Source organism: Babylonia areolata, chromosome 17 (genome assembly GCF_041734735.1).
Source record: "Babylonia areolata isolate BAREFJ2019XMU chromosome 17, ASM4173473v1, whole genome shotgun sequence".
Taxonomy (NCBI): Eukaryota; Metazoa; Mollusca; class Gastropoda; order Neogastropoda; family Buccinidae; genus Babylonia; species Babylonia areolata.
In genome coordinates this window covers 17974873-17990629 of record NC_134892.1, presented here as the reverse complement: position 1 = coordinate 17990629, position 15757 = coordinate 17974873, and the positions used below count along the sequence as shown (strand labels likewise).

General features: G+C 41.1%; 1 protein-coding gene across 2 annotated transcripts in view; it reads right to left on the bottom strand.

Annotated features, from left to right (window-relative positions):
• Positions 1–15757, bottom strand: part of LOC143291699 (dual specificity tyrosine-phosphorylation-regulated kinase 1B-like) — a 42549-nt gene that overhangs the window by 13703 nt on the left and 13089 nt on the right. The window contains exons 1-2 of one of the 2 annotated variants that reach the window (XM_076601720.1): positions 7290–7451; positions 3531–3830 (exon numbers count right to left, since the gene is read on the bottom strand). In XM_076601720.1, the coding sequence (XP_076457835.1) occupies positions 3531–3707 (177 nt within the window). In that variant the 5' untranslated portion in view covers positions 3708–3830; positions 7290–7451. Of the gene's footprint in view, positions 1–3530; positions 3831–7289; positions 7452–15757 lie in introns of those variants that run through there. The other variant, XM_076601719.1, reaches the window with a different exon arrangement.

The window sequence follows — 15757 nt, the reverse complement described above, 5'->3', positions numbered from 1 at the left end:
CATTTGACTGTGTGTGGCATGATACACTGTAACCATTAACAAATACAACATGAGCCAAAAGCTTATCAATACCATCAAACAGCTCTGATTTGCTGATGATATTGATGGGATGACAGGCAGTGAGGAAGAACTAGCAGATCTGGAGAAGTGAGATCAGCACAAAGACGACAAAACTCATGCCAAACAGCAAAGACCCAATCAAGACCCAAGATAAATGCCAGCAGACAACAGCTGGAAACAGTGAAGCAGTTTAAGTACCTTGGTGCTATCATCAGTGAAGAAGGGTCCAAGAATAAAATACTGGCAAGAGATGTGCAGACTGCAACACCTCTGGCAAGACTGAAGCCCATATATGGAGAGACAAGAACATCAGTCTCAAAAGAAAGCTGAAGTTCTGTATGGTTTCTTCTATTTTCTGTTAATTGTCTGCATGCAAGTCCTGGACTCTCACAGCAGAGCTTCAGAGAAGGATTCAAGCAGTGGAAATGAGATGCTCCAGGACAGCATCTCCTACAAAGACAACATTCCAAATGAAGACGGCAAAACCACCTGAACATTGGTCAGAAAGAAGACCTACTTACCACAGTGAAAAAAAAAGAAAGAAAAAAAAAGGAAAACAAGAATGAGATAGTATGGCCAGGTGACAAGATCCAACAGGTTCTCTAAGACCATTCTTCAGGGAACAGAACAAGGGAAAGGCAGGTGAGGTAGACAGTGAAAGAAGTGTGCAGACAACATCTCCGAGTGGACAGAGAGGAGCTATGCCAAAAATCAGGACCAATCCCATGACCGCAAAAAAAGGAGAATGTTGGTATGTGTTCAGCAGTGCAGCGCCCCCAAGACCAAATCACGTTTTGGGACCAGTGACTGCTTAAAATGAATCATGAGGCCTCCAAAACACAACTGGAATTTGTATTTATAATGAAACTGAATAAAAACGTCAGACAATATTGGCCTGCACTGAGCAACAGCCATCCTTTGAGTCAGAAACATGTGAGCTATGGGGCATGGGCAATGGAGCATGTCACTAGGACCTTAGCTGACAGGACCAAAGTTTTGGTCACTGAAACGACTGGTCTAGATTTTTCCCTGAAGAAGGGTTTAGAGATAATGGAACCAGAATTTCCATAAACATGTATGTGACCTAGTATGACAAATACTATTACTTAAAGTTAAACAGAAGATAAATTTTGCATTTGATATGAACTGGAGGCAACAAACACAATCTCAATCAATTTTTAAGTTTAACAGATTGATCTCACTAACAACAACAACAACAATAATAATAATCATAATAATAAATAATACTAATACTTAATAGTATTAACAATATTCATTTATACTGCACCAAATCAAATGATTTTGCTCTAATAAACACTTTATAATTACAATAGTTCCAATCCAAAAATATCATCCAACAAGAGAGGCAAGGCCTTCAAGACTCACTTGTGATACACTTAAAAAAAAAAAAAAAAAAAATCTAATCATCAAAATGTGTTCTGTATTTGTTATTATAAAGCTTCGGGTTAAAAAAAAAAAGAAAAGAAAAAAAAAGAAAAAAGAAAAAAGTCCTAACCAGATTCGAACCCGGCGTGTTCGGGTGAGAAGAAACTGTCTCACCTATTACACTATCGTGGCTCCTTAACTGACGTTCTAAAATTTAATATTTGAACACACTTTTTTAAAGGGCGATAAATCAATTGTGGTATTCACAGTGAGAACGCTGTTTAAATCACATTATTCTGGTGTATCTTGGGCATTCAAAAAAATTTAAGGGCAATAAAAATTTTAAAAAAATTCTTTTTAAGTCCGCAGTAAAGGAGCCGCAATCACACTACAACATTTAGCCGTTTTCTCTAGATCTAGATAGATCATTAGATGTACAAGCTTAGTTACACCCGCCGGGAATGTAGTACGACACGGTCGATTCAATTTCTCTTTTATGTTCATTCTAGTTTTATAGTTTTAAAGTTGATATGAAAATTTAGTATTTTGTTAAACTAATAACATGTAGAGCCAAGTACAAGTACTTCTAAACGTCGTATGAAGTGAAAAGGACTTCATTTTGAGAAAAGTCAAGACTGGAAATTTTTGCGTTTCATCAATTCAAGGGTATTAACTCTCATGGTTTATTATTTTTAACTGTGATTTCCGACTGATTCTATGGATATTTTTATGGCAGTTAGGGGCATAATCCAGTAAGTGATGAGGCATTCCATCACATGTTATCGTGTATTGTCGATTGAATATAGGATTGAACGGGCAGGGCAACAACTTGAAACAAAATAGCGTCGTTCGCGTTCGCGAAGAATATGAGCACGTGCTTCGAATGTGTATAAATATGTGTACGCAATTCAATTTTGCCCATGACCTTCAGGGCTTAGCCAATAGATCTATAAAGTCCACTCGTTGTACTGATTTTTGTATTTTCCAAAAAAGACCACTTCGGCGAATGAACATAGTGAAAGCCCTGTACACTGAGAGTAAAACGCACAAGCTTTTTATGTATTGAGTATAATTTCAAAATGTAATGTTTAAGATGAGAAAGATCAGTTTAAAGCAAATTAAGTCCCCTTGCATTAATTACAGATTAATTTCCCTTTTTTACTATCTGCACCAAAACATTTGCAAAATAAATAAAACTTACATGCTTAGCAAAAGAAGTTCCTGTTTGAACAAAAAATGATAATAATGACTGCTCTTGTTGTGTCAGAATATCAGATCAAAGTGCCAAGTTTTGAGAATAAAAAATAAAATAAAATAAATATAACAGTAAATGCAGTTTGCATACAATTTGGCTTCTTTTTTCTTTTTCTTTTTTGTGCCCATCCCAGAGGTGCAATATTGTTTTAAACAAGATGACTGGAAAGAACTGAATTTTTCCTATTTTTATGCCTAATTTGGTGTCAACTGACAAAGTATTTGCAGAGAAAATGTCGATGTTAAAGTTTACCACAGACACACACACACACACACTAAAGAAGCAAACATGACAAATTATGACAAGACATTGCATCAAAAGTGTATTACCACAGACACACACACACACACACACACACTAAAGAAGCAAACATGACAAATTATGACAAGACATTGCATCAAAAGTGCACATATACATACTAACCTAATGTCCACAGTAAACATCTAAAAATCAATTTCAACATGTATACAAAACCAATCACGTACATTACAATGCCCGAACAATGTAAAACCCAACTATAACAGGTGCTCAAAAAGATGTCCCTCTCTCCCTCCTTCCCCTCAACACAACACCTCAACTGTCAACAACACACTCTGAAAAACAGAAACAAGCACACACCCGCACTGTTGCAGGTAGGAGATCAATTAAAGGCAATATTAACAGGGGCGGTGAATGCAAAAGATCTTTGACCAAAGGACTCAGTCATAAGACAGAAAATTTGCAGAAAGTCAGATGATGAAAGTAGAACTTTGTCTTAATCATCGATGGAATGTAACAAAAAAAAGTTTTTTTACGGGAGAAACTGGAAGGACAAGATATGACTACTGACCTCATTGATGTGCTTGTAGGTCTTGATGAGGTCCACAGACAGTTTGCGGAGGGGAGCAGCGGCTGGGTCGCGGAAGTTGTTGGGGATGCGGTTCTGCATAGCGGCGGCTGCGTCCTGCTGCTGCTTTTGCAGCACCTCCGCCATTCTCGTGAGCCCCCCACCGCGCCCACCTTTCATGCACTAGGTTGCCAACCCTGGGGCCTGCCCCTGGAGGCTGCTGCTTTCTGGCTGCCCCCACTACCCACAGGCACCCGCTGCTCGTGGCCACCGCTCGGTCATTGTGTCACAACTACAGTGGACCTGCCACAGAGATAATTTGCATTCCATCAAGTTACAATCTGTATAATAATAATAATAATAATAGTATTTATATAGTGCTGAATCTTGTGCTGAGACAAATCTGAGCGCTTTCATACCAGTCATTCACACGCATGCATAACTCTAAAACTGAAGAAACTGAAGACAAAGAAGAGGTAGGGGAGGGAGGCTATCTTGTGAAGAGGTGGGTTTTAAGGCCAGACTTGAAAGAGCTGAGTGCGGAGAACTGACAAAGCGAAAAAGGAAGTTCATTCCAAATACAAGGTCCAGAGACAGAGAAAGAATGGCGTCCAATAGTGGAAAGGAATAGCTTCATGCTCTAAAAACCTGGTAAATAGGTAAACAATTATAGAACCATGCATTAAAAGTTAAACTGAACAGATTTGTAACTGTGCCAGTTGATTTAAACAATCAGCCTGGCACAACACAGGGCGCAGCCATACTGGGTTAGGTTCTCTTGAAAGTAGACAGAGATCATTCATGTCACACTAACTGCTAGTTTTTGAAGACCAATACGTCAGTGATTGCTCCGAACAATCTCAAAATCAGAGTGATTTTTCTAAAGATCCAGCAGCATCACTGAAATTTTTACAGAGGAAGTGTTTGAAGATGTTGTGCCGACTATTCCATACAAGTTGTGTTGACAAGTCTACTGGCTTTGTGAAACAACTGAGTCAGCCATCAGGACAGCAGACAGCCAGCCAGTGAAGTGAAGTCTCTGTGTTTGTGACGTCACAACCTCACACAAAATGGTGGCCTCCATGACTACTTGATACATCATATTCAAATAGCATCACATTTAATTTTAAACAAACCTTTTTCTGAATATACACATTTGTTTGCTTTAATTAAAAAGTACTGGACAAACCATCGTTACCTTAATTCTGTTATGTAAACTCACCAACTTACCTGAGGTCCCATTTAACAAATAAAATTAAAATCTGGTTTTCTCCAAGAAAACTTGTTTTTGATTTTGAAATCTTGCTTTGTTACTGTAAAGCATGTTTTCGTGATACTGTAAATATATCAGTTTCCAAGGTTTTAACCAGTTTAAGCTATTTCTTGTTTATATTTCTGCAGACACATTATCAGAAATTGTTTAGTCCTTTTTTGTTGTTGTTGTTGTCATAATGTAAATGTAAGTTCTTCAGTTCTTGTCAGTTTAACTGACTTTATTGTTTTGCAAGAGCCCCCCCACACCCCCACCCCCTCCAATCCCCACCCCAACTCTTTCAATAAGAAATTGAATGCAAATACATAACTTGTATTTGTATTTCTTTTTATCACAGCAGATTTATCTGTGTGAAATTTGGGCTGCTCTCCCCATGGAGAGTGTGTCGCTACACTACAGCACCACCCTTTTTATTTTTTTTATTTTATTTTTTTAATTTTTTTTTTTTATATATAGTTTTTCCTGTGTGCAGTTTTATTTGTTTTTCCAATCGAAGTGGATTTTTCTACAGAATTGTGCCAGGAACAACACTTTTGTTGCCATGGGTTCTTTTACGTGCGCTAAGTGCATGCTGCAAACGGGACTTTGGTTTATCGTCTCATCCGAATGACTAGCATCCAGACCACTACTCAAGGTCTAGTGGAGGGGGAGAAAATATTGGCGGCTGAGCTTCATCAATGTAGAGAGAAGGGATGAGACAGAGACTGTGTGCGTGTATGTGCATGCGCATGCATGTGTGCGTGCATGCGTGCATGTTTTTGAAAGACACACACACACACACACACTGTATGCAAATATAATGAAAATTAGTAACTACTCAAAAAAGCAACAAGAAGACAAAGAGAATATATTTTAAGCTTACAAAAATTACAATCCATGATCAACGATGATGTAAAAAAGCAAAGTATTAATAACAAACTTTTTTCTTTTTTTTTAAAGAAGAAAAAAATAGCTTAAAATTTAAGCATCATGAATAAGTCTGACAAAGTGACAGTGCAAAGAACTGTATATGTGGAAGACTGTTTCTTCTTCTTTGTTCTACTTCTTTTTTGTCTTGGCTTCTTATGAAAATGTTTAGTAAAGAACTGCCAGGTTTCAGCTTCCTGCTGGTCAATTTGTATTATGAGTCATTAAAAAGAAAACAATAGCAAACTCCATGAGGAAAACATTTCAGGAAAAGATAGGGACATTTATTTTTTTCATTTATTAAATATCCCATTTCAATTTCATATGCTTAAGACTGACATCTTAATACATAAAGCCCGATTCCGGTGACTCAAGTCAAAGAATGAATTCTTCATTCCATTTCATCACTTCTTCTTTTAATTCAATGTTATTTCATTATTCGCAATGATGCATACTCCTACTTCTTGAAATTATGAACAATCACCAACGTAACGCTGCAACAATGAACTACAGGTATGCACAGCTGTGTATTCACCATCTCAAATAAAGCAGCAGAGATCAAACAAAGTAGAACAAACAAGAAAGGGAACAAACCAAGTCTAATATTTTACAATAACAGCAGTGTATCTCAGGAAACAACTGGGACAGTGACACATACAGGCACTTCAAATCAAAACTGAATTATACTACAACCACTTACAGTTGTACACATAATTGTTCATATGAAATACAACTGTTTGGGCTGAGACTGGTGCACACTATAAGAAAAGAAATAATTATGTGGTATCTATGAGACAGACTCTGTGTGTGTGTGTTTGTTTGTTGTCAAGAATGACCAAACCAGGTTATTTGTCCTTGATGTTGTACTGAATCATGACAGAACAGGCATTAGGAATTTGCTTAACCAAACTCCAATGCAGTGTATGATTATGAAAGTCTGAAAAAGGGTGTCCAATACTTTAAGCAACTTAGCAAGTGTGTAAATTGACATGGTGTGCTTTACACACTGTTAAGCTATGAGCTGTGATGTACTATCTAGACCTATACTTATACAGACAACAAAGCAGTTGTAACAAACAATATATATTATTAAAAAAAAAAAAAAAAAAAAAAAGCAGTTTAAACACACACACCAAGACAACCAGAGAGAGGGGCTGACAGAGAGAGGGGGAGGGACTGACACAGAAAGAGACAGAGTACAGAGTTCATTGTCTAGACATTTGGCCGAGTGAAAGAACGAACAAAGAACTGAAAATGACAACATAAACCACTCCCACAAAGTAATGTCTCCCACTGTAAACTGGGAGTGGGAACATCATACACGAACACGCACACCCAAAAAAAGAACTTGCACGTTGCGCACTGACCAGATTATCAAAATTGTGCTTGCTTAACATTTGTAGATATATCCCGGACAGACTAGATCGAGCAAACATCAGCACTTGGGTGCGTTTTCTTAAATAACTTGCGACTGTTTACCAACAAACAGCATGTGCGAGCTTGCAGACCACAGTTCAGTTTCGTCCAGTCCAAACGGACCCAGTGAGGCTTGTCCTTGTTTCGATCGCTCTCGCTTTACTTACCTTCGCAAAACGTTGGAAATCTTAGCAATTGCCATGACTGCGTGGTGACAGTGGAAGTCTACCCCATTTTAAACACAGAAATCAAACAAATCTAAGGATTTCAACCTAACTATCAATGTGCGTCGATGTCAACTTCGAACACCCAAGTCGCACCAAACGATGGTCTCCCTTGCGGCGAGACCAAAACAAAGTGAAGCATTGTGGGATGGCGTGGGTCCCCGAAGTTTCCAACCAAACGAATGGAGCCCTTGCAGCCACGCCACTCAATCCCTGTTTTGTAAAACTTTGATGGATTCTATGTCCTTGTGTTTATTGGCATAAAATTTCTGTTCATAACTGAGAACACATACAAAGAATAATCTTATTCTTGAATAAAATATATAAACAAAAACTAAAATATTGTTCGAGGTTAAAATGTATTTTATGATTATCTAGATAATCGTGACAAGCCCTTAAAGACTTTTATCAAGTTATGCATCATGTCCAATAACAAGCATTATTTCTGAGGAACGACTGGGAACGTGGGCTGAAAGAGGAGGACGGAGCGCGCGCGCGCAAACACACACACACTCTAACACACGTACACACATACTAGTAGTACACACACTGAGAATATGTGACTGTGCGTGCATGTGTGTGTGTGTGCGTGTGTGCGCACATGCGCGCGCGCGCGTGTGTGTAAAGAGAGAGAGAAAGAGACAGAAGGTGAAAGATAAAAACATTTCTTTTTAATCCCCGATTGTACAATGTGAAGGAAAAATAAAGGCAGTCCACGTTGCGACTGAACAGTGATTTTCTTCCAAGAACACAGAAAACACTGAGATGCTATTGAATGAATACTGTCGTGACCTATTTTTTAGCAACTAATCTAACTAATATGTCATGTAGCCCCCCCCCACCCCCCACCCCCACACACCCTTCCCTCTTTCCCTGTCCTCTGCTCCCCCCCCCCCCTCTCTCTCTCTATCCCCGTTACCCCCTAACCCTACCCCTTTCCCAACTGCCCAGTTAAATTTAGTTCTCTGTGGTGATGTTTGGGACAAGGCACCCGCTTTGGAAACAAAAGCCGTCGTCTCAGATTTGCTCCTTCTTTGTTGCGTGAGGGAGTGTGGGCGGCTTGCGACACGATCTTTTCATCTTTTTTTTTTAGTCCTTCTCTTGTTGGAAACGTTGTAGGTACGCCAACCCCGCCTTCCTTCCACGCGAAAACCCAGGTGGCTTTGTTTACGTCATGTGACTGGCCCATGCAACTACGCAATGATTCACCTCGACCCGGCCTTGATACCGCCGCTCCACCAATCAGCGTTCGTCCATCGCAAAGATGGCGACTGTTGCTGTGGGACATGGCTAAGAATAGTAGCGAGGCCGACATGGCGAGTTCGGCCAGTCTCTGCTTGTGGCAGTTAGCCTCTCGCTTGTCTGTCTTCTCTCCCAGCGGTCCATGCCCCGACAAGTCGAGAGATAGGCATGTAGATAATGTGGGTTGACACTGTGGCTCGTTTCGCTCATCCACAACACCTTGTCGCCCGATAGGTGAACGAGCGAACAAGCTAGCGACAGCTCGGCCCGACTTTCGCTTCTGCACCGGGCAGGGTGTGTGGCAGCGTCTAGCGCGTGTTGGCAGGTGTATAAAAACAAAGGAATCGATCGGGTTTAACAATCAATACAAACAGATCACAACGACACAAACAACCAACACAAACTATACGATTCTTTTGAGCCCGAATGTTTGTAACTTTTGGCAGCGCGACAGGATTGATTTTTCCACCTACCAGAGCTGACCTAAGCAAAACTGAACGACACAACCACCTCCTCCAACCCCTCACTTCATTCCCTGCCCACTCTCCCACCATCCCCCCCCCCCCCCCCCTTCCTTCGGATAACGGCTTGGATTGGGCGACACGCTGAGCGGCCGGTCATTCCTCCCCGAGCCAGGCAGGATAAATTTACATCAAATTATGATCATGCAAACTTCTGTTGGGGAGCACGCATCCAACCAGTAGCCGCTTGCACCAAGTCAAAAAACAGAACGCCAGCGTGAATCGTCGCCTGACAACTGGGGTTTTTTAACCCTCATCCCTCTTGCATCTTGCACCCCCTCCCCCCAACACACACACACACACCCCTCCTCCCCGCTGCCATTCCACAACAGCGATTAATAATGTATCGTGCGGTGCAACCCCCAGTGTCGCCAGCTCGGAGCAAGTGTGAATGAACGGTTGGCAGCGATTGAACGGTAACTTATGTCGGACTGGAGTGAATGGCAACAACTCTCGACTGCCGCGCTTAGAGATCTCAATGAGCCTTTGGCTGAACATTGCTTGCTTCACCGGGGAAATGGAAGAGAGGAAAAAGAAAAAAAAAGGGAGAGAAGAGGTGCACGATCTCACGTGACGTGCAGCGTACATAACATTTTCGTTAGTAGCAGCACTTGCCTTTTTTCCACATCCTCCCGCTGCCTGCTGCTGTTTGTCGACCTGATCGATAGAAGGAGATCTTAATAAAGTCTGCTGCTGTTCACTTCGCTAGTTTACATATCGCGTATCGTTTTATTCCTTGCTCCTTTGGGCAACAGCAAGTCTGATAATACTCAATGGCATTCCCCCTCCCTTGCTTTCTTTCCTTTCCACAGCGACTTGTGCGAGAACACAAACACACACACACACACACATATATGTATGTATATATATATATACACATATATACATACATACATATAGTCCACATGCGCGCGCACACACAAACACACACGCTCACATGCTGACACCTCACTTCAAAACTGATACTTAGTTCACCTTCTCGCACCCTCCACCTTGAAACACAACGTCCAGCGTCCTAAATTCACAGATTCCCAACATACCTATTTTAATGTGTGTGTGTGTGTGTGTGTGTGTGTGTGAATGTCAATGTCACGTACGTGTGCATGTTTGTGTGCGCGTCTTTCCCCTTTCTCTTATAATGTATGCTCGTGTTGGGTAACTGCATGGCTCAGCTGTCGACCCAAGCTCGCGTCTGAACAATGCGAGTTTGATCAAAATCGCCCAAACTGGGCAGGGAGGGAGGAGAAGAAAGTGGACTGAGGAGGAATGGGGGAAGGAAAAAGTGGAGGGACAGGGGGCTGAAGCATTCACCCTGGTCTTCAGTTGTGTTGTCGGTCTGATGGTGCAAATAGGTCCTACTGTCCCACAGTTAGCGCTGGATTGGTGAAGCGAATGCCCGTTTGCAATATCACCTGAAGTGATGATGGCGAGGTTATACTAATTTGCAGACTGATGGTGCTCTCCCACCCACCCCTCGCCCCTCCTCCCCCCACTCCCCTTCCTCTATCATAGCTCTCCCTTCCTCCATCCACCAAGCCGTCTCTAGCTTAATTCTTTATAGCACCACTCGCTCCCCAACTCTCCCAACCCCCACCCCGCTTCATGCATCCAATCGATGACTGAGTGGCATGCAGACAGCAAGACTGCAGACAGCTAACTGCACGCGCAGTTGGGGAAAACCAAAACGGTGTTACTCTGTCAAGAGGGCGAGCAAGAACGAAGAACGCGGCCGGTGCAGGAACACACGCACCTCATGCATGCCCGCGCACTACACCACACCAAGGCGCGCACACATTTGGTGTCTCTGTCTCTCAAAGTCTGTCTTTGCCTGTCTCATTCTGGACACTCCCTTTTCGCATGCACGTGCGCGACCGCGCGCGCACGCACACGCACAACACACAAACACACCCCTAAATTCACCGTCAATCTACCCCGCGTGAAATACAAAGCACATTTAACCACCCACGCACTCGATCTACAACACCTGCACCCCTGTGAAAAACTGGAGAAAAAAAATATACGCACACGTATACACAACACAGCACACACACAGACACACACAACACACACACACACACAGTGACACACACAAGTTGTATCGATCGTCCCGACCCGCAACCACTGCATCCTGAGGGCGCCGAGACCGGAGACCAAACCAAGGGGGCGAGGGAATGGGTAGGAGAGGAGGGTAGAACGGATGAAGGGGACAGAAGGGGACATTCTCTTTCTCTCTCTCTCTCTCTCTCTCTCTCTGGGTGGGCGAGTAGGTGTTTCTGTTGATGATGTAGATATAAATGCTGAATTGGCGCCTCTCTTTCTATGGACCCTTGCATTGTACTGAACTTCAATTTCAGCATAATAGTTCAAAGTCACAAACGGTCATGCATCAATAATCATATCTGCGGGATAACACTAAAAATGGCACCAGAACTTTTGTTCAATTATTTTTGGTCTCTGAAGTGTGTCCTGTGACAGTATGTGAGACACACTGATATAAGCTTAAATGGAATCAGGCAATTTTAACAGCAAAACAAAATTAGTTATAAAGGATTAAGCATAACTTAACTGCACAAGGGCAGTGCAGTTTCAGTTTCTTAAGGAGGCATCACTGCGTTCAGATTTATATCCATACATGCACTACACAACATCTTCCAGGCAAATGCCTGACCAGCAATATCCCTTAGTGCATGCTTATAAATGTGTACCAATCAGAGTGCAATTCTTCTACATAGTTTTGCAAGAGGACAACACTCTCATTGCCATGGGTTCTTTGGTTCATCGTCTCAAGAATCTGAATGACCAGATGCTCAGTTTGATTTTCCAGTCAAACTTGGGAGAAAGGGCGAGAGCAGGATTCAAACCCACACCCTCAAGGACTCTCTGTATTGGCAGTTGAGAATCTTAAATTCTGCCACTTTCCTCCTTAGGGCAGATCAATCACATTTTATGAACTTCCAGCACCTGTACCTAATTTTACTATATAATGTATATTTCTGTTCTGTTTTGAATGCACTGAGTTACTCCAATTACATTGTGCCTTTTCAACTGAACTACCACTCTTGAACTGAAGACATCACATTCAAGTGTAACTGTAAGTCATCATTTTACACACACACAAATATCATTCATCACTCATGATCCATCAAAAAATGTGGTTCTTCATTTACAACTGTTATATCTCAGGCGAGTATCATTGTGCAGGTGAGGACAAGACACAAGAGAAAATTTCAACCTGTCTTGTACGACACTTTTTTGATAGTTCAAATCTTAGCATTATTATTTCATAATCTAATATCATTTTATCTTCACAATTGACTTATTGTGCTTGTAAGTTATTATTACTACTAAAACTCTCTCTCTCTCTCTCTCTCTCTGTGTGTGTGTGTGTGTGTGTGTGTGTGTGTGTGTGTGTGTGTGTGTGTGTGTGTGTTGTGCAAGCATGCATGTGTGTGAGAGACAGATAAAGAAAAGGGGGTGGGGGCCGGGGGGTCTATGTTTAGCACACTCTGACACCTACTTGAAACAGAAAGTGTAACTGTTCAGCATATATTGAATTAGTGTGCATCCTGTATGTGAGAGCTGTATTGATTTTGTGCATATTATTTATTATTATGAATAGAAATGAATGAGAATTAAGACCAAGACTAGTAGAAGTACTGTAGTAAGAGCAATAGCAGTACTTGTTTTTACTGAAGCCGCCCAGATCGTCCCCAAACCTCCAGGAACTGCCTGAAGCTTCCCTGTGGAATGGTGGGCCTGTGGCAATGGCCAAGGAAGTGAGAGAACCTGAGTGTACAGGACTGAATCCCACACTCACAAGAATTTTCTCTTCCTTGAGAACTTGACTAGTGGTCTGGATACCAATCATTCAGATGGAATGATGAAATGCTGTCCCATGTGCAGCATGCACTTAGTTCATGTAAACAAACACACTGCAACAAACATGTTGGCCTGGGAAACTTCTGTACAAAATTCATTTGATAGTAAAACAAATGCAATTGCTGGAAGGAAAGAAACGGTGACTCTGCACTGTGGCAACAGCTCTCCCTGAGGAAAGCAGACTGAATTTCACACACACACAAATCTGTTGAGATAAAAAGCAATACAATACAGTACCAGCCAGCCACAATTACACCACAAATGAATGAAGAAGTGAGGAACTTATCCACATGTTCATTGGTCAGAACTCAGACAGGTCTAACAATGTCTGAATGTGTACCCAAACAGATCTGGCAAAGCACAACATAATTTAATAATTTGTTCATGATGTGATGTCTGCACAGTCATGAACTTACTGAACAAATGTGAGCTGATGTGTGAATATTTGAGCAACTGTGTGTGCTGCACTTGAAATATATATAATTATAATACGACGGTCATTGTGACAGGGCAAGACAAGAGCAAACTACAACAGTTTGTGTTGTTTTCATTCAGTTTCCAGTACCGCATGAATTTGAAAGTATCCTCAGCCACAGTATGAATTTGAATATATCCCTGTCACAGGAAAATGAAATAAAATGTACTACTATGAGTATGAGTTATACTCATAGTATAGTCATACTGTCATAGTTACTGTTCAGATGTGATGATCTGGAGAGTTGAAAAATAAATGAGAATTCAGGAAATGAAACACTCTTCCCTTACTAAGGCAGCAGATGACCTCTTCATAAATAACATAATGAAATTAACTGCTTTTAAAAAAACAAAAACAAGAAAACAATCATATATCAACAACAGCTAAAAAGATTTGATCATGTTTTTTTTGCGCTAATCTCTGTAATCAAAGTGAAGTGAAACTCCATCACAGACTACAGACTGACCCCATTTCTTGTTTGCACATCACAATTTAATGTTTTTCCATACTGTTAAAAGAAAGAAAATGTACACTTTATTCATTATATTTCATTGACTGCTAGAATTTAGAAAGAATTTACAATTACTCTGATATTGGCTTTCCATGTTTAAAAAACATTTACCCACCAATGAATTCTTTAAAAATCATTCCATTTTTAAATGAATGAATGAATGATTTGGATACTTAACTAGTGCCTATCCTTGGTCAGAGACGGAGTTCTAAGCACTTTATAAACGCTGGGTCATTTGCATGTAGGCTGCCTACCTGGGCAGAGCTGACTGACAGCTGCCACTGGGTGCTCATCATTCATTTCCTGTGTCATTCAATCAGGTTTCAGTCACACACACACACACACACACACACACACACACACTGAGACAGACATGTTACATTTTATGTGTATGACCATTTTGTTTATTTACTCTGCCATGTAGGCAGCCATATTCTGTTTTTGGGGGTATGTTTTTGTTTCCATAACCCACAGGATGCTGACATGGATAACACTTACAGATCTTTAACGTGCATATTTGATCTTCTGCATGTGTATACACATGAAGGGGTTTCAGGCACAAGCAAGTCTGCACATATGTTGACCTGGGAGATCGGAAAAATCGGCACCCTTTAACCATCAGGTGGCGTTATTAGTACTAACAGCACTGACTCTCTGATTCTTTTTTATTTTTATTTATTTATTTTTATTTATTTAATAAAGCTCAAAAGTAAAGGCTCCAAACTGTGTTTGAATGTTCCAGATGACTTCAACAGGAAACCAACAGAATCCCAATGCCAAGAGGTAACACGTCCACCGAGGAAGCGAGAGAATCTGAACGCACTAGTTTGAATCACGGCTCAGCCGCCGATATTTTCTCCCCCTCCACTAGACTTGAGTGGTGGTCTGGACGCTAGTCATTCAGATGAGACGATAAACCGAGGTCCCGTGTGCAGCATGCACTAAGCGCACGTAAAAGAACCCAGGGCAACAAAAGGATTGTTCCTAGCAAAATTCTACAAAAAAATGGGTGGCGCTGTAGTGTAGCGATGCGCTCTCCCTGGGGAGAGCAGCCTGAATTTCACACAGAGAAATCTATTGTGATAAAAAGAAATACAAATAAAAATACAAACAAAAAATATTGCAAATAAATCAGTGTTATTAATTAAAAAATACCAATTAAAAATACCAGTTACTGAACTTGTTCTTTTGCCTTGAATATTTGATAACATAAATAAGTAAATAAATAAAATAAAACAAACCAAAGACAGTTAAGAATAACGACGGGCGCAATAGCCGAGTGGTTAAAGCGTTGGACTGTCAATCTGAGGGTCCCGGGTTCGAATCACGGTGACGGCGCCTGGTGGGTAAAGGGTGGAGATTTTTACGATCTCCCAGGTCAACATATGTGCAAACCTGCTAGTGCCTGAACCCCCTTCGTGTGTATATGCAAGCAGAAGATTAAATACGCACGTTAAAGATCCTGTAATCCATGTCAGCGTTCGGTGGGTTATGGAAACAAGAACATACCCAGCATGCACCCCCCCGAAAACGGAGTATGGCTGCCTACATGGCGGGGTAAAAATGGTCATACACGTAAAAGCCCACTCGTGTGCATACGAGTGAACGCAGAAGAAGAAGAAGAAGAAGTTAAGAATAATTATTCTGGTCCAGCTGAAGATTCACAACAGGTTTCTTAATTTTTGTACACACACACACACACACACACACATTTTCTGCTGCCTAAACTACTTCAAAAACTCAAACCTAACTAGTTAGGATGGTTTAGGCTGCAGATACTTTC